Genomic DNA, 19,947 nt, shown 5'->3' on the forward strand with positions numbered 1-19,947 from the left:
TAAAATCTACTTTTAATATTAATTTACCTCAATAATTCTTTAATATGATATAAAAATTATTTAAATAATTGATAATGTTAAATGTTTGTCTAAGGTTCAAATGTTAATAGTTTTTTTTAATGAATAAAAATGATGTGAAAGGAAAATGTTTATTTATGCTAAATATATCAATGCTAAAACAGACGGAAAAAGTTACACGGATGATATGGGATCTGTGCAGACACCAAGCTACAAAAATCAGTATAAATCATGAACTACCGAACAAAATCAAATATTATTTTGCATATACAATATACTTTACCTAAATATATTAAGCCACTAAAAGATCTAGATAAAACATGATAAGAATTTTGAGTAATAACGTTTTATAAATGATTAGAGTATGTATAGTCCCACTTATTATATAAAGGATTAAAAGCTATAGAAAATATGTATTTATTATTAATAAAATAATGCAGGGTTTCTTTGCTTACAAGTATTTTGATTTTGAATCTAAACTTACAATAAAATTTTAAAAATCTGTAGTAATTCTTCAAATATTCAAATTGAAAATATTGGGCAGAAAGCTATTTAACTCGTTAATATCATTATTATTTTCGTAAAATTCTAAAACCCGGGTTCGATTCGATTTTGATTGGGCCACTTAATCCTGGAACCCAAGTACTTGGAAATTATAGTTAGTTTATAAAAATTTAGCAGATAAGGTATCGGATTAATAAATAGTTTAATAAAATTTGGACGTTGTTTAATATTTAAATTTCTATTATAAGTAGATTTTATCCCACAACATATGTTATTGATCGACATCTGACAATCATTAATAAGTTATCATTTTATTTTCTTAATTTGTAATCAAGATGTGAAGTAATCTCGTGTAAAAATGTGATGGAAAAGTTTATTCTTATTAAATTCTATCTAATTTTGCTTTACTAATTAGAGAGGCACTATTTAAAGATATATTGTCAAAAGATATTATAGATAAAAATATTTTAGAGAGTTTATGCTTTTCAGGTTTTCTTAAACATTAATTTATAATTTAATTTATAATGTTCATAGGAATCCCAGATGATTTTAATTTAAGGCCTAGTTGTTGGAAGGTATTTCATTGAAATTTACTTATTATATAAGTTTTTAATTAGTTACTATTAGATTACATGCCATTAAAAGTGCCAGAAAGAAATGAATCTCTTATTAACCACAGGTAATACAATTTTTATTTATTTAATAAAAAATTATTATCAAGATTCCGTTATCAAACACTCCTTCACTCAATTATTATAGATGATAATTTTATAGATAATGAGGATAAAGATCATGTAAGATATTTATACAATATCTTAACCAAACTATTTTGTGTAGCCATTAAATTCACATCCCAATAGTTATTGGTCTTCATATTTCAAAGACAATGAAATTTTATTGCAAATCAATAAGGATGTAAGGTTTTTAATTAATTTATAAATAAATATTATGGTAATTGTGATTAAAAATATAACATTTTAAGCTATATATAGGGATTTGTTAATATATAAAAATTGCCTGTTTCTGACACCTTCATAATATGTAAAAATAACTTTACCTTCTTCACCTACTTTTTACAATTTTTTAAATACTAATCACTTTTAACATGTAAAACACATTTTAAAAAGATATATCAAAGTTCTAGAGAAAGTCACACCTCATAGTTAGGGACATGAAGTGAAGGGCTTTATTATAAGATAATATATATAAATGATTATACAAATTGTTTAATATTTATAATAGTTAATCTTAATAATTTTCAAAAACAATTTGATGATCAAAAATTATTTACTATACAATAAACGTTTTATATTTTATATAAATCAGAGTCCTGCAGAGTAACTATTTGCATGAGCCAGCCCAGATTAAAAAAAAGATTTGTTTGGCCCAACCCATTTTTTATATTTCTAGCTTGGATTTTTTTTAAAAAAAATTTCTATTTAAAAAAAATTAAGATATAACTATTTGGCATTTTATGAATCATTTTTCAACAAATATGAAATCCATATTTAATGACTTTTTATATTTTATCTCCCTATTTGTCGTAAAATGAGTGAGTTTGAATCACAACAACTTCAATTTGACAGGTCGATTGTAATTCCTCATTTCCTGTCCCTCTTGTAATTTAATATAGTCTTTTATATAATCATCAGTCAATTTTTCATCTCTCCATGGCCAGTGGCCCCTACACTTTCTGAGCGAATGAAGCAGAATACCCCCCTGAAAAGTACCCCCCCCCCTTCCTCGAAAAAATTATAATTATTTTATGACACCCATAAATTTCAAAAATAATTTCTTTGCATCAATTTTTAATATATATAAATAAAATGCAAAAAATATATACTTTATAAATATTATTTTTAAATTAGTAATTTAGATAAATTAGGGAAAGAGAAAGCGAAAGAATTTATAATTTCATCAATATTTAATTGTTTAAATAAATTTTTTTTTATTGATAATATGGTAAAATTATTGAGAAATGAATCTTTCATGGTACTACAAAGTCTTTTAATTATTTTAATTTTACTCATGACTCTTTCGGCAGTACATGAGGTTGTAGGAATGGTTAATAAATATTTATATAAAATTCTTAAATTAAGGAAAGCAGAAAAATTTAAAAGTAGACGACAATGTAAAGTAAATGAATAGTTTTTCCAATCTGAATCGTTAGCCCCTGATTTATCAGCATCATCAGAAGAAGTTAAATAATGTATTGGTAAAAATATTTTAATTAAATAAATTTACAATTATCAGAATCTGACAAATCTTTAGATTCTTGAACCTCTAGGTTATGAGTAATAATTACATTCCCTATTTTGGCCATCTTATAAATATTTCTAAACTTCAACATTTCTTCGAAAATTTGACTTGAATTTAAATTGTAAAATTCACAGATATCCTCGATATCTTCTTTAATAATTGATTTTTCTGCCACATTATTTGGCGTAAAAAATGATGTTTGATGTAAAAATTTTATCGAATCATCATTAAATCTTTCGTTAAACTGTATAATAATTAAATCGAGTGCAGCATAAAACACACCTATTTTAAAGCTAAAAAAAATTTCTATATTTAATGATGAAAGTATATATACCTCCTCTCCTTTTTGGATTGTAATGTTTGAAGTTTAGAACTTTTAAAATCAAAAGGTAGATTTCTCTTCTTCATAAAATCTCGTGCCTTTGAAAAAACATCCAAAAATTCAGTGTTATTATCTATTAGATTAAAAAATAACTAAGACAATAATTTATATTATACTTTTAAAATTAATCAAGCAATCTTTTGCCAATTGAATTTGATTTATTGCAAACCCTATATCCTTCGAAATGGTTTGCAATTTTGTACAAGCCAAATTTGTTATTAACAATATTTTATCCAAAACACTAAGTGATAAGATAAAATCAAATTTTTATATTCTAAAGACTATAGCACTATCCATAATGGAAGTGGCAGGATCTTCAGAATCCTTTAAATTTGTTAAAGCTGCCCTCAAGGCATCATAAAGTAGAAAAAAATTTACAATAGCTTTATATGACGATCAGCTTCTAAATAAAAAAACATTTTAAATATAAATAAATAAGGTACTATTACCGAGTGGTATTATTGATGCGTAGAAATCGTTGCGATTTTTTCAGATCATTACACTGAAATATTTTGAGTACCTCATATCTTTTTACACCATTAAAATAGATATAAATCTCATCTAGTATTCCTAGAACATTTGAAGTTCTTTAATTGATTGGCATAATTGAACAATGATTAAATTTAATCAATGACAATAACACCAAATAAAAGCTGCCTTTGGTGCCTCTGCTCTAATCAAGGCCTGAACAATTGATTCTTCCACTCATGTTTGAGGCGCCATCATAACTTTGCCCAATTAGGAATTCAAGGGGTAAATTCATCGAGCCAAGTTTGGACATTATATTATCCTTAATATTGAGACCTGTGGTATTTCCCGTACAATATATGTCAATCAGTCTTTCAACAGGCTTCGGCATCTCACTATTTTCAACACATCTTAGTCAAAGCTATTGCTTCTGATTTCGAAACATCATATGTGCCATCAACTATGATTGAAAAGCACCTGTTAAATTCAATCTCATTTTGAATTTTTTTATAACCATATTTTTCATGGTTTAATGAGAATATTTATGTTATTATATGTTAATAGATTTGCATATGATTTCGTTTTTAATCCCTTATTGTATTTCTCCCAGTACAGGTTCAGAATCTGCAATGAGTTTAATAAGGCCCGTCATATTGCCTTCTTGTAGCCTGTTCCCCAGAAGGCTTGGTTACGAGATATTAAATAACCTAGACATCTTATTAATATTCTTACGATAGAACGGTTATTATCCACACATTCTTTCTGGGGTATTATAAATTGTAATATAGAATTTTTGTTGTGTGTGAAAGCTTTCCATAATCGGCCATCATATGTGTCTGTGTTCATGCACAATAATATCGCTATTAAATTTCATGATCATTAAAAGAGTCAGATATTTTATTTTTTTCTAACAACATTTTATTATTTTTGGTTAATATTTTTTGGCATATTTTGAAATTGAAAAAATAATTTATGACAAGAAATCTCGGATAACAACCTAATTTACTAAACATCGATCTAAAATTTCCGTCAATACATATTAAATTAATAAATAAGTCGGGGGGTGGGGTCTTATTATTACATATATAAACCAGAAATCAATTGGTTATGGATGGATGTAGCAAAACAATAAAAAAAAATTTTCAGGTATTAAAATAAAATTTTTTTTAAAAAAAGTACCCCCCACTCAAAATTTAAAAAAAATAAAAAGTACCCCCACTCAAATTTACTGAAGCAGTTGCTTCGGACCCCCCCCCCCCCCCGTTGTAGGGGTCACTGTCCATGGCAGCATGCATAATTAGCTGAATTTGAGAAAGAGAAAAAGAGTGATTATCTAATAAAAATTTTCCCTTGAAAAGTGTATTATATTTTAAATATTGAGTGTATATTTGTTGCTTTATAGATAATAATAGTAATGTTGTTAAAGGGCTCAATTTTTTAAAACGGCTAACCCATATTTAAAAAAAAATAATTACGCAAGCCTGAAGATTTTATTCCTAGATGGCCCAAAGGTTTATATATCTATAAAAATATTTTTGACTAAAATATTTGATATTTTAAAAATTGAGCCATTTAACAAAATTAATGGCAATTTAAAATATTAGGCCATAAAATATTTGCCTAGTCCAGGTATTTAAAAAATTTTTTTAGGCCCAACTTAAGTATATTTTAAATAAAAAAAATTAGGTTGGGTCTGCAGATCTCTGATAGTCATTAGGTTCTTATATAATCCTTTAAGAGGTTAAATTTGTGGGCCTTGTATCAACAAAAAATTACATTTCTTGTACTTTTCTGATAAAGTAAATTAAACTTTGTTAGATCATATAGACTAAACCTAGCTCACATTAGTTCTTGGTCTATATTCAGGTCACAAAAAGTAATACACAAATGTATATAATGTTTACTATATCCAAATTTTTAATATTATAATATAGATGGAATTTTGGCTGGACTTGGAAATTTAAGTCAAGCCAATTTTCATTGTGCTCAAGTTTGCTATAATGAGTTTATACTTAGAACCTGGGTAAAAATAATTTTAAAAAAAACGACAACTCTTAACTTGCAAAAAAGGAAAAACCAACCTAGATTATAATAATTTGATCAGGAAAACCTGACGATAAAATTTAGCCTGTAGCTATAGAAAAATCTATTGTTGAGGAAAATTATTGGTCCAATGAATATATTTAACCAAAACCTTATTTTCAGACGTCTCTGTCCGCACATGCAGTTTTTTCAGAGGCTCACAAAGTATCCCAATTCAGAAACGCTAATTGAAGGCAAATCATTAACACAAAGGGTTCACATGTCTCTACTCAGGAACGAAAGTTTGACGAAAGAAAAATCTGGAATCATCAATGTATACCTACCTTTTTTTAAATTTTTTTTTATTCTACACACAATGAAACTCCTGACAATGATCGCTTTAACGTAGGTAGTAAACTTTTGATATTTTTTGAATGATCAGTCTTGCCCATCATAATTTACTTTTCTTATTCTTATCGAATTCAAAAATGAGGAGTTGGTAAAAACCTTGAATCTATTTGATTTTATTAAAAACGGATAATTTTGCCAAAAGACAATTACAATTACTAGAGATACTATAAAAATAAGTAGGTCTTATAAAATTTATTATATGTTAATAAAAAGGTTAGTTGGCATGATTATTTATACGGGGGGTTTAAACGATTAATTAGGTGATCTTAAGTTTTATAAAAATATTCTGTAATTTTTCTTAACCGATAATTATGTAAATTTGGAATATTCAATATCAATTTTTAATATTTGATTTCGATTGTGGTTTTGAATTTTATGCGAATATTAGTATATCATGAAGTCAACGATTCCCTCCTATTAATCTGAAAGCGGTCCAATGGCTGGATCTTGGCCCATCCAATCTATATCTTCCCTGTAAAAACTTAGTTATAAATAATTACATAATTTCTTGTATAATTCAAAGTTAAGCTTACCTAACAGCAGACACCACGATTTTTCGAATAATAATTCTACCAATGAAAACGAGGATACAATCAAATGCCAACCTCATGATAAAGTATCTAACAACCATTCTTCCAAACAACTCTCGCATTTAAATTTCAAGGAATATCACTGGGAAGTTTGTCAAAGAATATTGTTCGTTTACGCCAAATTAAATCCGGGCCAAAGTTATATTCAGGTTTGGGGAAATTATTTCAAAATTATCTTATATATATATATATATTTTGCGCTCTCATGATGTTTGTTTCTATTCAAAAACAACGGAAGCTGCCATTTTGGAGCTGGTCAAACTTAGGTGATTTAACAATACTATTCAAGTGTTTTCATATCTTTTTTTAATATTATTCAATCAAAATATATCTGAAATTTTTCGATAAAATTTTTTTTATAAAACATTTTTTAACAGGGAATGAATGAGATTTTGGGGCCAATTTATTACGTCATGGCCAATTTCAATGACGAATCCGAAAAAAGTAAACTCATGAATTTTGTTTATGAGAAATGCTCTACAATATAAAAAAAATCTTCAAATATTTTTGATCTCTAAATAAAGATAAAAAAATGGAATTTTTTTTGAGAATTGCTCAGGCAGGATTCTTAATTATTTCCCATCTTTTTTATCCCAGTTTGATAGGCTTTCTGAAAATCACAAGCATTGTTCTGCTTTCTCATCATCCTCTACTATCATCGAATATTTATCTCTATCTGATAGTTTTGTTAAATTAGCTCGATTTGAGCCGATTTTTAAAAATGGATAACTCAATATTTTAACTGTTAATATAACTTTTGTGCCATATATGAAGCGAAATCTTCTGGCTTGCGTAATATTTTTCTGGATAAAATATTGAGCTTGGCACCCATACATAATTGGTTTGTCTCAAGATCAAAAATAAGAGGCTGGCAGTTCTTTGTACCCTTCTTAAAAAATCGGCTCAAATCGAACCGTTTAACAACGTTAGAACTCGATACAATTAACAACCTAAACCCATTATAATTTTTTTTCTTCCTAGAAGTGTTAACCGAACTTCTGTACGAAAAGGTTCTCCACTCTTTAGAAAATATATTTTTTTAAAATGCGCTCAAGAAAGAAAAAAACAACATTAGGAGCTTACTATTCCCAATTTCGAAATTATATTTTTTTGTGTTCCACCCTTATTTATTTTTTAATAACAAAAAAAATAATAAGTTTATGCCGAGCACGATTCCTTTTTTTGTTTTACCAATTTGATGTCTGAGGTCAGGGATAACTTTATACCTCACATGGATATCGACAAAGATCATGGAATAGGTTCGCATTTTTTATGATATAGTCTAATTCTATTAAAATTGTTCGTCATATTTAACAAGTACTACAGTTTATTTAGGTTAATTCTGATGGTTTCCTCTATCGCAAAACGCGAAATACTTAAAAAGCGAAAAACTGGAAATATTTTTTTCAAATATATTTTCGAAGATGATATTTGATGATATTATTTATGATGAGATAGGGAAGATGCTTTATGTTTAAATTCTTGTTTTTTTAATAAAAACTTAGTTGAAATATAAGTATTTACTTCCTTACCATCGATATAGTTTTTTGAGAATATATAAGAACTGATGTTTGAGTTGCATCAGAAGGTGACTCCTCAGATTCACCTTCTGATCTATTTAAAGGCATGTTAAATCATAGATTTATGTACTATTTAAGGAAACCCCCAAATACTTTTATTAATATACACTAAAAAAACAATCACTTTAATTATAAACTAATATTCCAATTACTATATTATGAAAACCGTAATAAACAAAAAATATGAAGAATAAATAAACAATTTGTTCTTTAAAACAAAATTATAATACGAAAATAGGTCGTGCTTGTTTTCCTCTCTTAAATCGCATACGATCAGGGCTTCAGTCGGAGAGGGGCGTGTCTTCGCCAATTAATTTTTTCTTTAGCATGCTTCCTCCATTTTTTTTTATAAAACACATTTTTTTATAATGTTATATGGTATTTTAGCGAATTATTAATTTTTTTATAATGAAATAAACAAAAAAGTATATATAATTTAATCGTACATTTTTGAATCTAAAAATAGTGCTTAAAAACAGAGTACCCAATGGAAATAAATAAGGGAATGTCATTTTATCAGTTTTGACTAGCCTGTTACATGCTTGAGTAGAGACGAAATTTGTATATTTTGATTCGTAGATTTACAAGAGCACAACGGCTTAAATATAGAACATATTTTGCATTCTTGATCTTCTTTGATTAAAATTGTAAATATTATCAATTTACAAATTAAAATCGCTATCCTGGTAAGTGAATCTACTACATTGTCAAATCAACCGGGCTTTTATATTTACGTAAAATAGGCATTGGGGTCTTCAAATGAAGATCCTATTTTTATATTAGACTTAATTGAACTGGAATCAAAAGATGCAAAGGGGATAGCTCACACCTTAATTGATCTTCTTAAATCTGTCGGGGTTTTCTGAAAATATTTTGCAAAATTTTCGATTTCTTCTGTTAGTGATGCCTCCTATCTCATGATGGGGAAGGAATCTGATGTATTACTCCTCCTGACGCACTATATTAGACGATTATACCCTTGCTTTATTTATATAACCGTTTAAGCAGTAACCGATGAAATAAAAGTGCTAATCACGTTAAAGTCTTTATTGACACGATATATAATTTATATAGCCAATTTAACAAAAATCAAAAGGGTTTGGATAAAGTTTCTATATTCGGCATTCAATTATTGTGAAGATAGGAAGGTTACTTGACATGCTTACTGTTTTAATGGATTATATGCAAAATAGGTAATGAGCTAATTCTGTTATTCTAGTTATTAAAAATACTATATTAAATTATACGATTTTATCTTTTAGCTATCTTATCGATATGTAATATTTAAAAAAGATAACTGGCTAGCAGATCCTCGCATTTGGTATGCGGAAGAGACAATTAAACAACTTTATTTCATTTTGGCGGATTTGCGTGCAAGGCTTATAATAAAACATATTTCCAGTTTTTCTTTCCCATATATTAAAAAGTGACTGACAAGTCACAGGTCTGCAAACGATAATCAATTAAGGAAACGTTCGGTTAATATTATTAAAAATATTGAAAAAAATATGCTAGGGTGAATATTGTAGTTTTTTTTCAGTATTTTTTTTTTAAATTCGATACTTATAGTTATTTTATAATTATGATCAGTGTATTCTTAAAAATTGCGTCATTTTTTATGTAATATATCAATTTAATGTATTATTTATGAAATGCTTCGATATAAACTAATAAAAAATAATTTCGCCTCAAATTCTTGCTTAAATTAAAATTCGTCTCTATTTTTTGCATGTTTTAGCGTGCCACTTCCTATTTCTTTAGAGTATTAGTGTGCCCCCGCCGCAAATTTTAGGACTACAGCACTGCATATAATGTAATCCTAACTTTATTTTTACTAACCAACCACGTTTATACCCCACCCCCTCTTCTGGGCCTCACTACTAGTCAGGAAAAAGTTATACTACAAATACAAATGTGTGTTAATTTTGCCAAAACGGTTACCCAGGTTATTTTCTCTCTATAACATTTATTACGTACTCATCCTTACGCAAGCCGTTAATAATTATATTAATCTCTGAATAATTACGTTTTCTCCTCATATATTTCCAAATCATTCAGATGTAAATCATAAAAATTAATGTTACAAAATGAAAGACATTATTTTTACGGGGAAGAGTATAAATTGCTTAGTATATAACTAATAATAAAAATTCTCAACATAAATATTCCCAGTTTTTCATTTTTTCCCAAATTTTATACAAACAATTAAATCAATGATTCAATAGGTGCACAAATGAAGCGGCTTAAAGATATACTGCTTCAAATTGATCCAGATATCCACGCCCATTTTGAAAGGCAAGACTTGAAACTTCATTACTTTTGTTACAGGTGGTTGATGCTTTTATTTTCTCAAGAATTTAGGCTACCCGGTAATAAATTTTTTTTGTACAAATTTTAAAATAAAATATGTCTAATAAAACAAATTAGTAAAAAATTAGTAAAACTGTCTAATAGTATGACCATCCAAATATTTTTGGCGGCCTTTGTTTTTTTTGTTAGCCTGTTGATTGAGGTGTATTTTTATTTATTTCCTATTAAGTTTAGTTTAAATAATGCTATTTATTTTGCCTTTAACATAATTCAAGAAAAATAAATAAGCAAAAAATTTAAAATGGTACTTTAATAACATAAAAACAGGTTGCTATAAAAAGTGTGGCACGGACCGCGCTGCTATTTCCCTGAGTTAATAAAGTATCTAGTTCAAAAATGTGGTCCTTATCTAGATACACTTTTACATAAAGTATCCTGCCCGAGGCAAGAGGGTTTAACTTCAGTAAGCTTTGTTTTTAGGTAGATTATTAAATTGGAACTTTACAACTATCTTATTTTTCGAAAACGGTTAAATCCGGTTGATAATTTTATAAATATTGGCAAATGTGATAATATGTTTTCGTAATAAATTAAAAAAAAAATTTTTTATGCTTCCTATATTAATTTAACTTTAGAATATTCGTATTTATACTTCTATGAATGGCCACAATGTTTATGAATATTGAAGTTTTATTTCCGGTAAGCATTTGTGCATTCCATACCGCTCAAAAAATAGGTTCGTTCTACGTTTTGCAACGTTCCGAAACATGTTCCTAAAATTTTTATTAAATATACAATTTTTATTCATCAATCTTTATAATACAGATTTAATTATTACATCTAAATATTTATTAAGACATCTCTGAAATATTATAATTTATATTTGTGCCATGATTATAATAAGAATATCTAATTGTCGATCAAACCTCTCCTAATAGAGATCTGCAAAGTTAGGCCCGTGCTCGGGCCTAATTCTATTTAAACTAATCGAGTTCGGGCCGGGTCTAATATTTTTAAAAAAAATTCGGGCCGGGTCGGGTCGGACCTTGGATTTTTTTAAAAATATATCTAAATTTATCAATTTTATATTGGATTTTTTATGTAAAATAAAAATATTTGATTTTACTTATTGAAATTAAACGACATATAACATATGTCTTTTATTTTGAGATTTATATATTTAAATAAATTCGGGCCGGGCCGGGTGGGTAAATTTTTTTTAAAAATTTCGGGTTCTGGCCGGGCCGGCAAAACTTTTTTAAAAAAAATTTCGGGCTGGGCCGGGCTTGAAAAATTAGACCCGATGCAGATCACGACCTCCTAAACACTAACTTTGTAACAAAATAAAAACCTTTATTATACGAAATTAATCTTAACAAGCCCGTTGAAATTGTTTTAAATTTGATTTTTTAAAAAAAGTTTTTATAATCTTAAATCGCATATGCTAAATAATGCTTAATAATGTTATGTGAAGCAAACTGGAATTAAAAAAGGAAAAACGGGCATTTATGAATGAACTATTATAAATAATATATATAATTATTTACTATAAAATTTCCATATTATTTTCCAAAACTGTTCCAGGAACCTTCCAAATTTTTCAAAAGTTCTTTTCTCTCCTAAAATGATTGCACAAGATTTTTCTTGATAGGTTAAGGATAAAATAATCAATGTAAAATTAGTCAATGATCATTAAAAAGATATAATATTTTAGAATGAGCTAGCCTATTCTTAGAAATGGAAATGAATAAAGTCAACATTATATTTGAAATTAAATTACGTTAGTCCTAATAGTATCAAGGGAGAAATTTATACATTTTTGAATAAAATTCCTTATAGGATAAGAAGAAAAAAACAGTTATATGATCAATGTTGGACCATGCCTGAGAGTGAATTTAAATAACAATTTTTATCTAAGTAATAACATATAATGTGCTTTGTATAAATTCCTTTTATTAAAAAAAACAACACAATCCAATCCCTAAATTAAAACATAATGCAAGAAAAATGAAAGTATCTGTTCTATAAATTTTCATTACAATTGATAGTTGACATTAAAATTTTATGCTCACTAAGTCGCAATATAAAAGAGCGTAGTAAAAAAGTATATGATTATATTATATATTGGAGACCTGCAAAATCGAAATTTTAGAAGCCCGTCTATGGAAATTTTATAGATCAGACTTGCCTCATTGCAGCTCATTGGTAATTTCCTAGATTTCAGCCCCGACAGTAGTGGCTCACGAACATTTTTTTTTTAAAAAAGAGGCTTATAAGGAAAGAAATCTTAAAATAATTATTTTATTCTCTAAATGTTATGCGTGAAATTTAAATTTTCAGCAATAATTTTGAAGATTTAAAGATATTTTTCTATTTATTACAAAATATTATAAGAAAATGGATAGTAAAATATTTCCCTCTTTAAAAGTTTCTTTCATTTTTTTTTAAAATTAAATTTATTGTCATATTCAATCAGGCACAAAAAAAAAATATGAATTGGAAGGAAATGTAATATTAATATTTTTGGGCCACGGGTTCTACATTTTATTGATTATGTTACCATCAGTCGGTCCATAGAAAGTGAAATTTTTCTAAAAATATTTTATGATACAAAAAATCTTAGGACACTGTTTGTTTGCTCCCTATCTTAGTCTTAATTAACTAAATTTTATTAACAATTTCAGCCTGAAAGCAAAACAATGGAGTATCAAAAATTTTTTATAAAAAACTCATAAATTAATCAATTATCCCTTTTCTCTAAAAAAAATCTAAAATAATTATGAATATTGTTTTATATAATAGAGATAATCTTGCTTAAATATCCTAAATACTAGTATGTCGTGTTTTTGAACGATCTATCCTGGTCCGGTTTCTGAAGGACGCTTTTTGAAAAAACGAATCTTTTAAGGACTGATTTCTCAGGAAGTAAGACCGGATGCGTTTTAAGGCATATATTTATATTCAAATAATAAACATTATATGTTTACTCTTTCTTATATATGGTAATTAAAATTACCTATCGAAGAATAGACAAATTAATAATTTTAACATATAAAATTATTTTAAATGAAAAAAATGGCAGTTATATATAAAAAATTTTTTTTACCAATTACTCTATAAAGGTTTTTTTTGACCTTCTATAGTCAATTTAACATTTTCTTCTAGTTTTCCAAACTTTATTATCGAATACATCAATCAATGATAATATCATTATTTTCAATTTCCATTGAATTTTTTTTATAAATTCTTTTCGTCATGTTGATCCCAAAACTAGTTGGGATCTTTTAAAACGCGTCCTATCCTTTCATATTGATAGACAAAGGAAATAAAATAAAATATACTGACGAATAACTGATCGTTTATTTTACCATAGTCGTTTATTAAGGTATATATAATTCTAAACTTAAAATTGTTCCTTGGGTTGAACGCGTCCTTCAGACGCATTATAATAGGACTTATTTTGAATGACGGACTATGACGGTGTCCGGACAGACTTTTGCCGAACAATTAGTTGCATGAAACAGTTATATTTTTTGTTTACAATTTCTCGTATTTAAAAAAGGTTTACTTTTTTATATGTTGTTTAAAAAAAGCTGATTGAACATTATGTGTACATAAAAAAAAATAATGAATGAGTGAAATTTTTTAAAATAAAATTATGATGGAACAAACTGATTTTTTTTAAAAAAAAAAAAAAAAAAAAAATTGTTTTTAGATTTATTATATAAAAACAATTGTATTTCTAGCCAAAAATCTATGTTGGCATGTAATATAATTTAAATAGATGGGATGGGGTTTTAACATGTTATATCTTCTATAGATAGAGATTATGCATCTTATTTATCACAAGACTTTTTTAACGATTTGAAAAATTGTTATCAAATCTAGCCCATTCTTAATTTGATAATAGGCAGGTATGATGCAAATCTAAATTCTTAAATGAGAAACCTGGAGGTGGAGACGTCCTCTTGTGTTTAAAGATAGTATTGTGGGTAGGAAAAGGAATTAAAACTCTTGATAGCCACTGATGCTCTTGTTCCACCTAAGACGTGCAAAAACAGTAATATGCTAAGATATAATTATGCCAAACCACTTATTTTAAAAATTTTTTAGAAATGGCGCGTTATTTTCTTTTCATGGGCCTTTCGATTACAGCCCTGGATGACGCTCGTCAGAATTGAATAGGTAAGATATAAGAAGAATACACGAAATGAATTTCTCTTGGGTGGATGCCAGCATAATTTAGATAAAAAGGAAGATATATTTATTAGTTAAATTTTAAATGTCAAGAAGAATCAATTTTGCTTATCCTTCGTTTCGAGACCTAAGTGTTTTTCTATTTACTTTTTTAAACGTACACACCATAATAAAAATAATTCAATCTTTTTAAAAATATTTTATTCAACATATCTGAGATCCGACGGACCACTTATAAATAATAAAGTTATATAATATAATATAATCAATTATTTATAACTTGTTATATGTATATATTCGTAATTATAATAATGAAAAAATTGTATTTTTTTAAAAATGTTTAATTGAGCGTGTTATATTGAAATTAAATTATTTTATCATACTAATGGATTTTTTTCTCTTAAACAAAAAGGAATTTGACTTTTGTAATATTTACCAAATAATTTTCGATTTTTATTAAAAAATAGTGTGAAGGACGGGCGACATCTTAAGAATATATTTTATACTTTTTTTGCTTTATACCGAAAAATTCTTTAATGCAATTAAATTTGAAAAGGAATTTTTGAATTTGAACAATAATTTTTATTTTACTGAAATTGAATGCTAGATTTTACTTGTTATCAATTTTTGTCTATTGTTACGGAATGCATGGTGTCAGTAAATAGTCACATTATGAAAAGATATTTTGAACCCCATATGTATTTACCATTTTTTTTAAAGCTAACCCTATCCATGAGTTTTATAGAAATCAAGAATATGGAATAAATAATATATATTAAAACGTATTTGAAAAATTGTGAATTAGCCATATACTTTTAAAACAAAATTTTAGCCAAATCCAGGCCTTCCACTATATTTAATATATACCATCCCCACTATCCTTACATCAGATATTGTACTTTATAAATTCCTTTTATTTTAAATAATTTTAAGTATCAATTTATTATGTGACTATTTACCGACATGGTGTTCCGTAACAATAATATTTATTTCCTATTTTTTTTTAAAAAAAAGTTAATATTTTGGAAAAAATAAATTCAATCCAACTTACAAATAATAAATATTATAAAAATGTATTATGTATTAAAATGTCTGGATTACGTTTATTAATTATTATAATTATTTTTTTTAGTAATTGATTTTGATTGTTCTATTTATTCACTTCTTCAATCGATTCATCAATGGAAATATTGTTAAACGAAAACTTATTTATAAAATGGGTAAGCCAATATCGTAAAAAAAATAAGTTTGAAGAATATTAATTACTTTGGAAAATATTTTATTATTTTTTTGTATGTATGTATGTATAAAATTGATTATAAATGAATCAAATTCTTTCCACGCACGCCAAATCTCAAGATTTTTTACCCTGCATTCATAGAGCGCGAATTTGCGTTCCCCGATTTAAAAGTTAAAAATATACTTCGCTGCGAATTCGCCAACTGTGAATACAGGGTTATTGCTACGGAAATTCAATTTTTATAATATTTGTTTCGTTAATGTCCAAATGAATTTGAAAATAAGTATTCCTTATTTTTTTAAGAATATATTTAGATTCTAGGGAGAAAGATACGCAATTTTTTTTTCAATAAAAAGATTTCTTCAAATATATTATATAACTAGAGCGGGACTCAGATATCTCAATAGGTGGCGGCTAAATTGTTTGATTTTTTTCGGCATTTAGGGGCAGCATGACTATTCTTTTCCAGAAAATTAGCACTACTTACAGTTTGTTGAGAGACGGAGTTTGAGAAATATTATCAAATTTATGAGCAGAAATCCATATTTTTTTGAAGAAGAGAGATTTTGATCAAATTTTACCTAGAAATGCCAAAATATTTTAGATACGTAAATCTTTTGTAATTTTCACGCATAAAAAGTATTTCAAGATGGAATAAAAAATTTTATAACAAGAATAAATAAAAATAAAATATATAAAAAATAATATTCTTCTTTCATGCTAGCGATAAAGTATCCCTTCTTACCTTTTTAATCTAAGTATTCAACATAGGCTTATCCAGGATTTATTTAAGGGGAAAGAAGGCTTTTCGGTGGCTCTTTTAAAAATTATTTAACTTGTACTTTATTTTATTTTTCTTCAAAAAATGGGGTTTTATAAATGATATATTATATCCATTTTTGGAAGAGATGGGTGCGGGGGAGGGAAAGTGTTTGGAGAATTTTTTTTTATTAGCTTAAAATGATATTTACGAAAACTGACAAACATGATAGAAAGAATTTCCCTCTCCTCCCTATTGGTTATGCGAATGGTATTGTATTACTTCAATAAATTATAATAGGATCTTTATTCGCAAATTATATAAGTATAAATTTTTAAATTATATATTTGATAAGCCTTGTAAAAATAATATTAATACCATAACTTTATATAAGTTTTCTTTTATAAGAAATATTTGAAAAACAACTTTAAGGCTTGAATTTTTTTTTATGACCTTTTGAAATTATATGCTACAACAGTATTCTTATAAGGCGTAACTAGATATAAAAACAAATGAGGTACGCCTACATTTTATTTAACCCAACCAAAAAAAATTTCGAGCAAAACATCCCTAATATATTTAATTTAATTTTGTACCAAATTATTTCATTATTTTTTTTCCCTCTTTTTAAACTTTTATCCTTATAATATCATATTATTATGCTCGGTGTTAGATGTCATCAGACTTTGGGATTCAATCTTTTCCACAACGGACAAAAAGACATTCTGCCTTTACGTTTCTATAGCTATGCTAACGTAAATATGAATTTTTATTATTTTTTTTCTCTTAAAATTAAAAAAAAATTAACTTATTTTAAATCAGAGATCTATTCCCATTTTTAATCCTGGAACCGTTTGGCCCATCCGGAGTTTTTAACATTGTCGGTTTTAAAAAGTCGACCCAACCCAGATTTGTAATTTTATTTTTTAGGCACCAGATTATACCCTAAAATGAATAAATATCATATATTTCTATTCACAGCATTTATTATATATTACTATTAGGCTAATTCGGAATCAGCTATTAAAAGAAGATTTCGCTCATAATTTGAAATTATTACAAGTAAGAGTAAATATATAAATGATTTTTGATAAATATGTATACACTATTATATATAATATTTTCTACCCCCCCCCCCTCCCAAAAATCAAATTATAAATGGAATGGATCAATATTCAATTGTACCATAAATATCATATGAGCAGGTACTTCTGCCATGACGGAGGCGGGGGGTTTTAACGCAAGATTGCCACTAGGGGGTAGTTTTGTTTTGGATTTCCTTTTTTTGTTGATTTTGATTTGAATCTCTCTTTTTTTGTTAATTACATTTGGTAGGAGATAAATTGTCACTGATTTAGGTGGGGGAAGGGGGAGTTCTTGTAAACAAGTATCCGTTGTGACTTTTAAAGAAATATATAATTGTCAATGTCATTCTATGAAAATAACTGAAAGAAACATTAATCCATGTTTTGCAAGAAAATCTTAAATAATAAAAATTGAATCTTTATTTCCTTTAATTTATTAACTGTCCTTTTTAAATTAAATATCCATTACAATTTACTTTATTTTTAAATCTATAGAAAAATAAAATAGGAGGATTAATAAATATTTTAAAGTTATTTTATTATATCACGACGAGTGTCATGTCATGCATACAACATTTTTTATAAAGAAGTATTTAAAATTTAATTTTAAATAAATCAATATTATTTAAATTATTGTCATACTTATAATGTGTAAAAAAAGTTTATCATCATAAAACAATTGCATTGTTATCATTTTTAGTTTTGAAAATTACTCAATAAGTGAGGCAATATAAATAGATATAAATAAAAGTTCATTTTTTTCAATTTTAAAGCAGATTTTTTCGTTGTAATCATATTGATTTGTCACTTAAACTTTTGTAAAAAAAGGATGACCCTTTAATAATATCCTTTTAATTATTAAATATAGCTCATAATTTTAAATTTATACTGCTACTTTTAATTTTAAAACTTTATTCATTTAAAAATAAAAAATAATATCAATTTCAGTTAAAAACATTGTTAATTAATTCAAACGTATTTGGGGTAGGTGAATGGGGACAAAAATGTGCTCATAACATCTAAATTATATTTTATCATATTTGAGCTTTAGCACGCTTAAAGATCTTTAAATCTTAAATTGACTTAAATACACTATATTTATCCAATAGGAAGTCAGCTTGATGCACCAACCTCTATAGTTAAATGTAAATGTTAAATAATTTCTTTAATTTAGTGATAATTTTTACAAGACTGTAAAAATTGTTTTCTTATAGTTTTAAAGCTTTAAAAAGAAGTTATATTATGCCGTCATTTTAAATAGAATTATCCGAACATCGACATCTTAAAAATTATATCAAAGTCCTTAGAAATCGAACAGCAAGTCCTTGAAATAAATGGTAGCTCATACAAGGACTCGAAACGAGAGAGTCTTCCTGACCAAAATCCATTTATATAAATATTTTTTAAAAAATATACAAAAAAATCATTATTATTTTCCTTATGATTATAATTTTAATATTTCGTGATTATTTTTGTATATATAATATATATTATATTAATTTATTTATATATTATATTAATTTATTTATATATTACATTGAATTATCATTTTTTATATTTCCCGAAGAACCTGAATATTTATTTATTAATTTTAATAAAAAAAATATTCTCTCTTTTACTAACTGGTGATTTATACGAGTTAAGTCACTTGGCGTCAAAGAGGAAAGGCAAAGTCTAATTTAAAATTGAAAACCCCTCCCCCCAAGTAATTGCTAATTTTGGATGTTAAAAAATTTTGTAGAATGTGGTCAGTTAATATTGTCAAAATGGGAACGCTAGCCTTAAAAATATTGATGGGCACTTAAAAATAGTCATTTTTTTGTTGTAAAAATTAATTTTAAGACAAAAATGTTAACTTTTATAATTAATTGAACTATATTAAAACCTTTTTGCCAGATTTCCTAAATAGAAATAAACCAGTTTTTCATTTAATTTAATATGATATTTTTGGAAATTCTGTTTTTTTGCTAAGATCTATTTTTTTATATTTTAAACAAATTTATTCTACTAATGCTTATTATATGACAATTTGACGGAAACTTTCATTACCTAAATAAACTTTCTAATATTTTTTAAAACTATAATGGAACCATAATCTAAAATTTTGCCCCTGAACCGGTG

At 26.5% G+C, this 19,947-nt stretch overlaps 1 protein-coding gene across 1 annotated transcript; it reads left to right on the forward strand.

Moving 5' to 3' along the window:
* Positions 1-824: 824 nt before the first annotated feature.
* LOC135929162 (TBC1 domain family member 13-like) lies at positions 825-19,360 on the forward strand. The gene is made up of 14 exons (XM_065465685.1): positions 825-893; positions 938-1,011; positions 1,057-1,097; positions 1,140-1,201; positions 1,244-1,316; positions 1,360-1,442; positions 5,837-5,987; positions 6,588-6,803; positions 7,032-7,098; positions 7,812-7,913; positions 10,460-10,603; positions 17,415-17,496; positions 17,746-17,803; positions 19,088-19,360. Exons 1-14 carry the CDS (start codon positions 886-888, stop codon positions 19,220-19,222), a joined length of 1,296 nt encoding a protein of 431 aa, XP_065321757.1. The 5' UTR covers positions 825-885; the 3' UTR covers positions 19,223-19,360.
* The last annotated feature ends 587 nt before the right edge of the window (positions 19,361-19,947 follow it).

Source organism: Gordionus sp. m RMFG-2023, chromosome 4 (genome assembly GCF_954871325.1).
Source record: "Gordionus sp. m RMFG-2023 chromosome 4, tfGorSpeb1-WG-v2, whole genome shotgun sequence".
Lineage (NCBI taxonomy): Eukaryota > Metazoa > Nematomorpha > Gordioida > Chordodea > Parachordodidae > Gordionus > Gordionus sp. m RMFG-2023.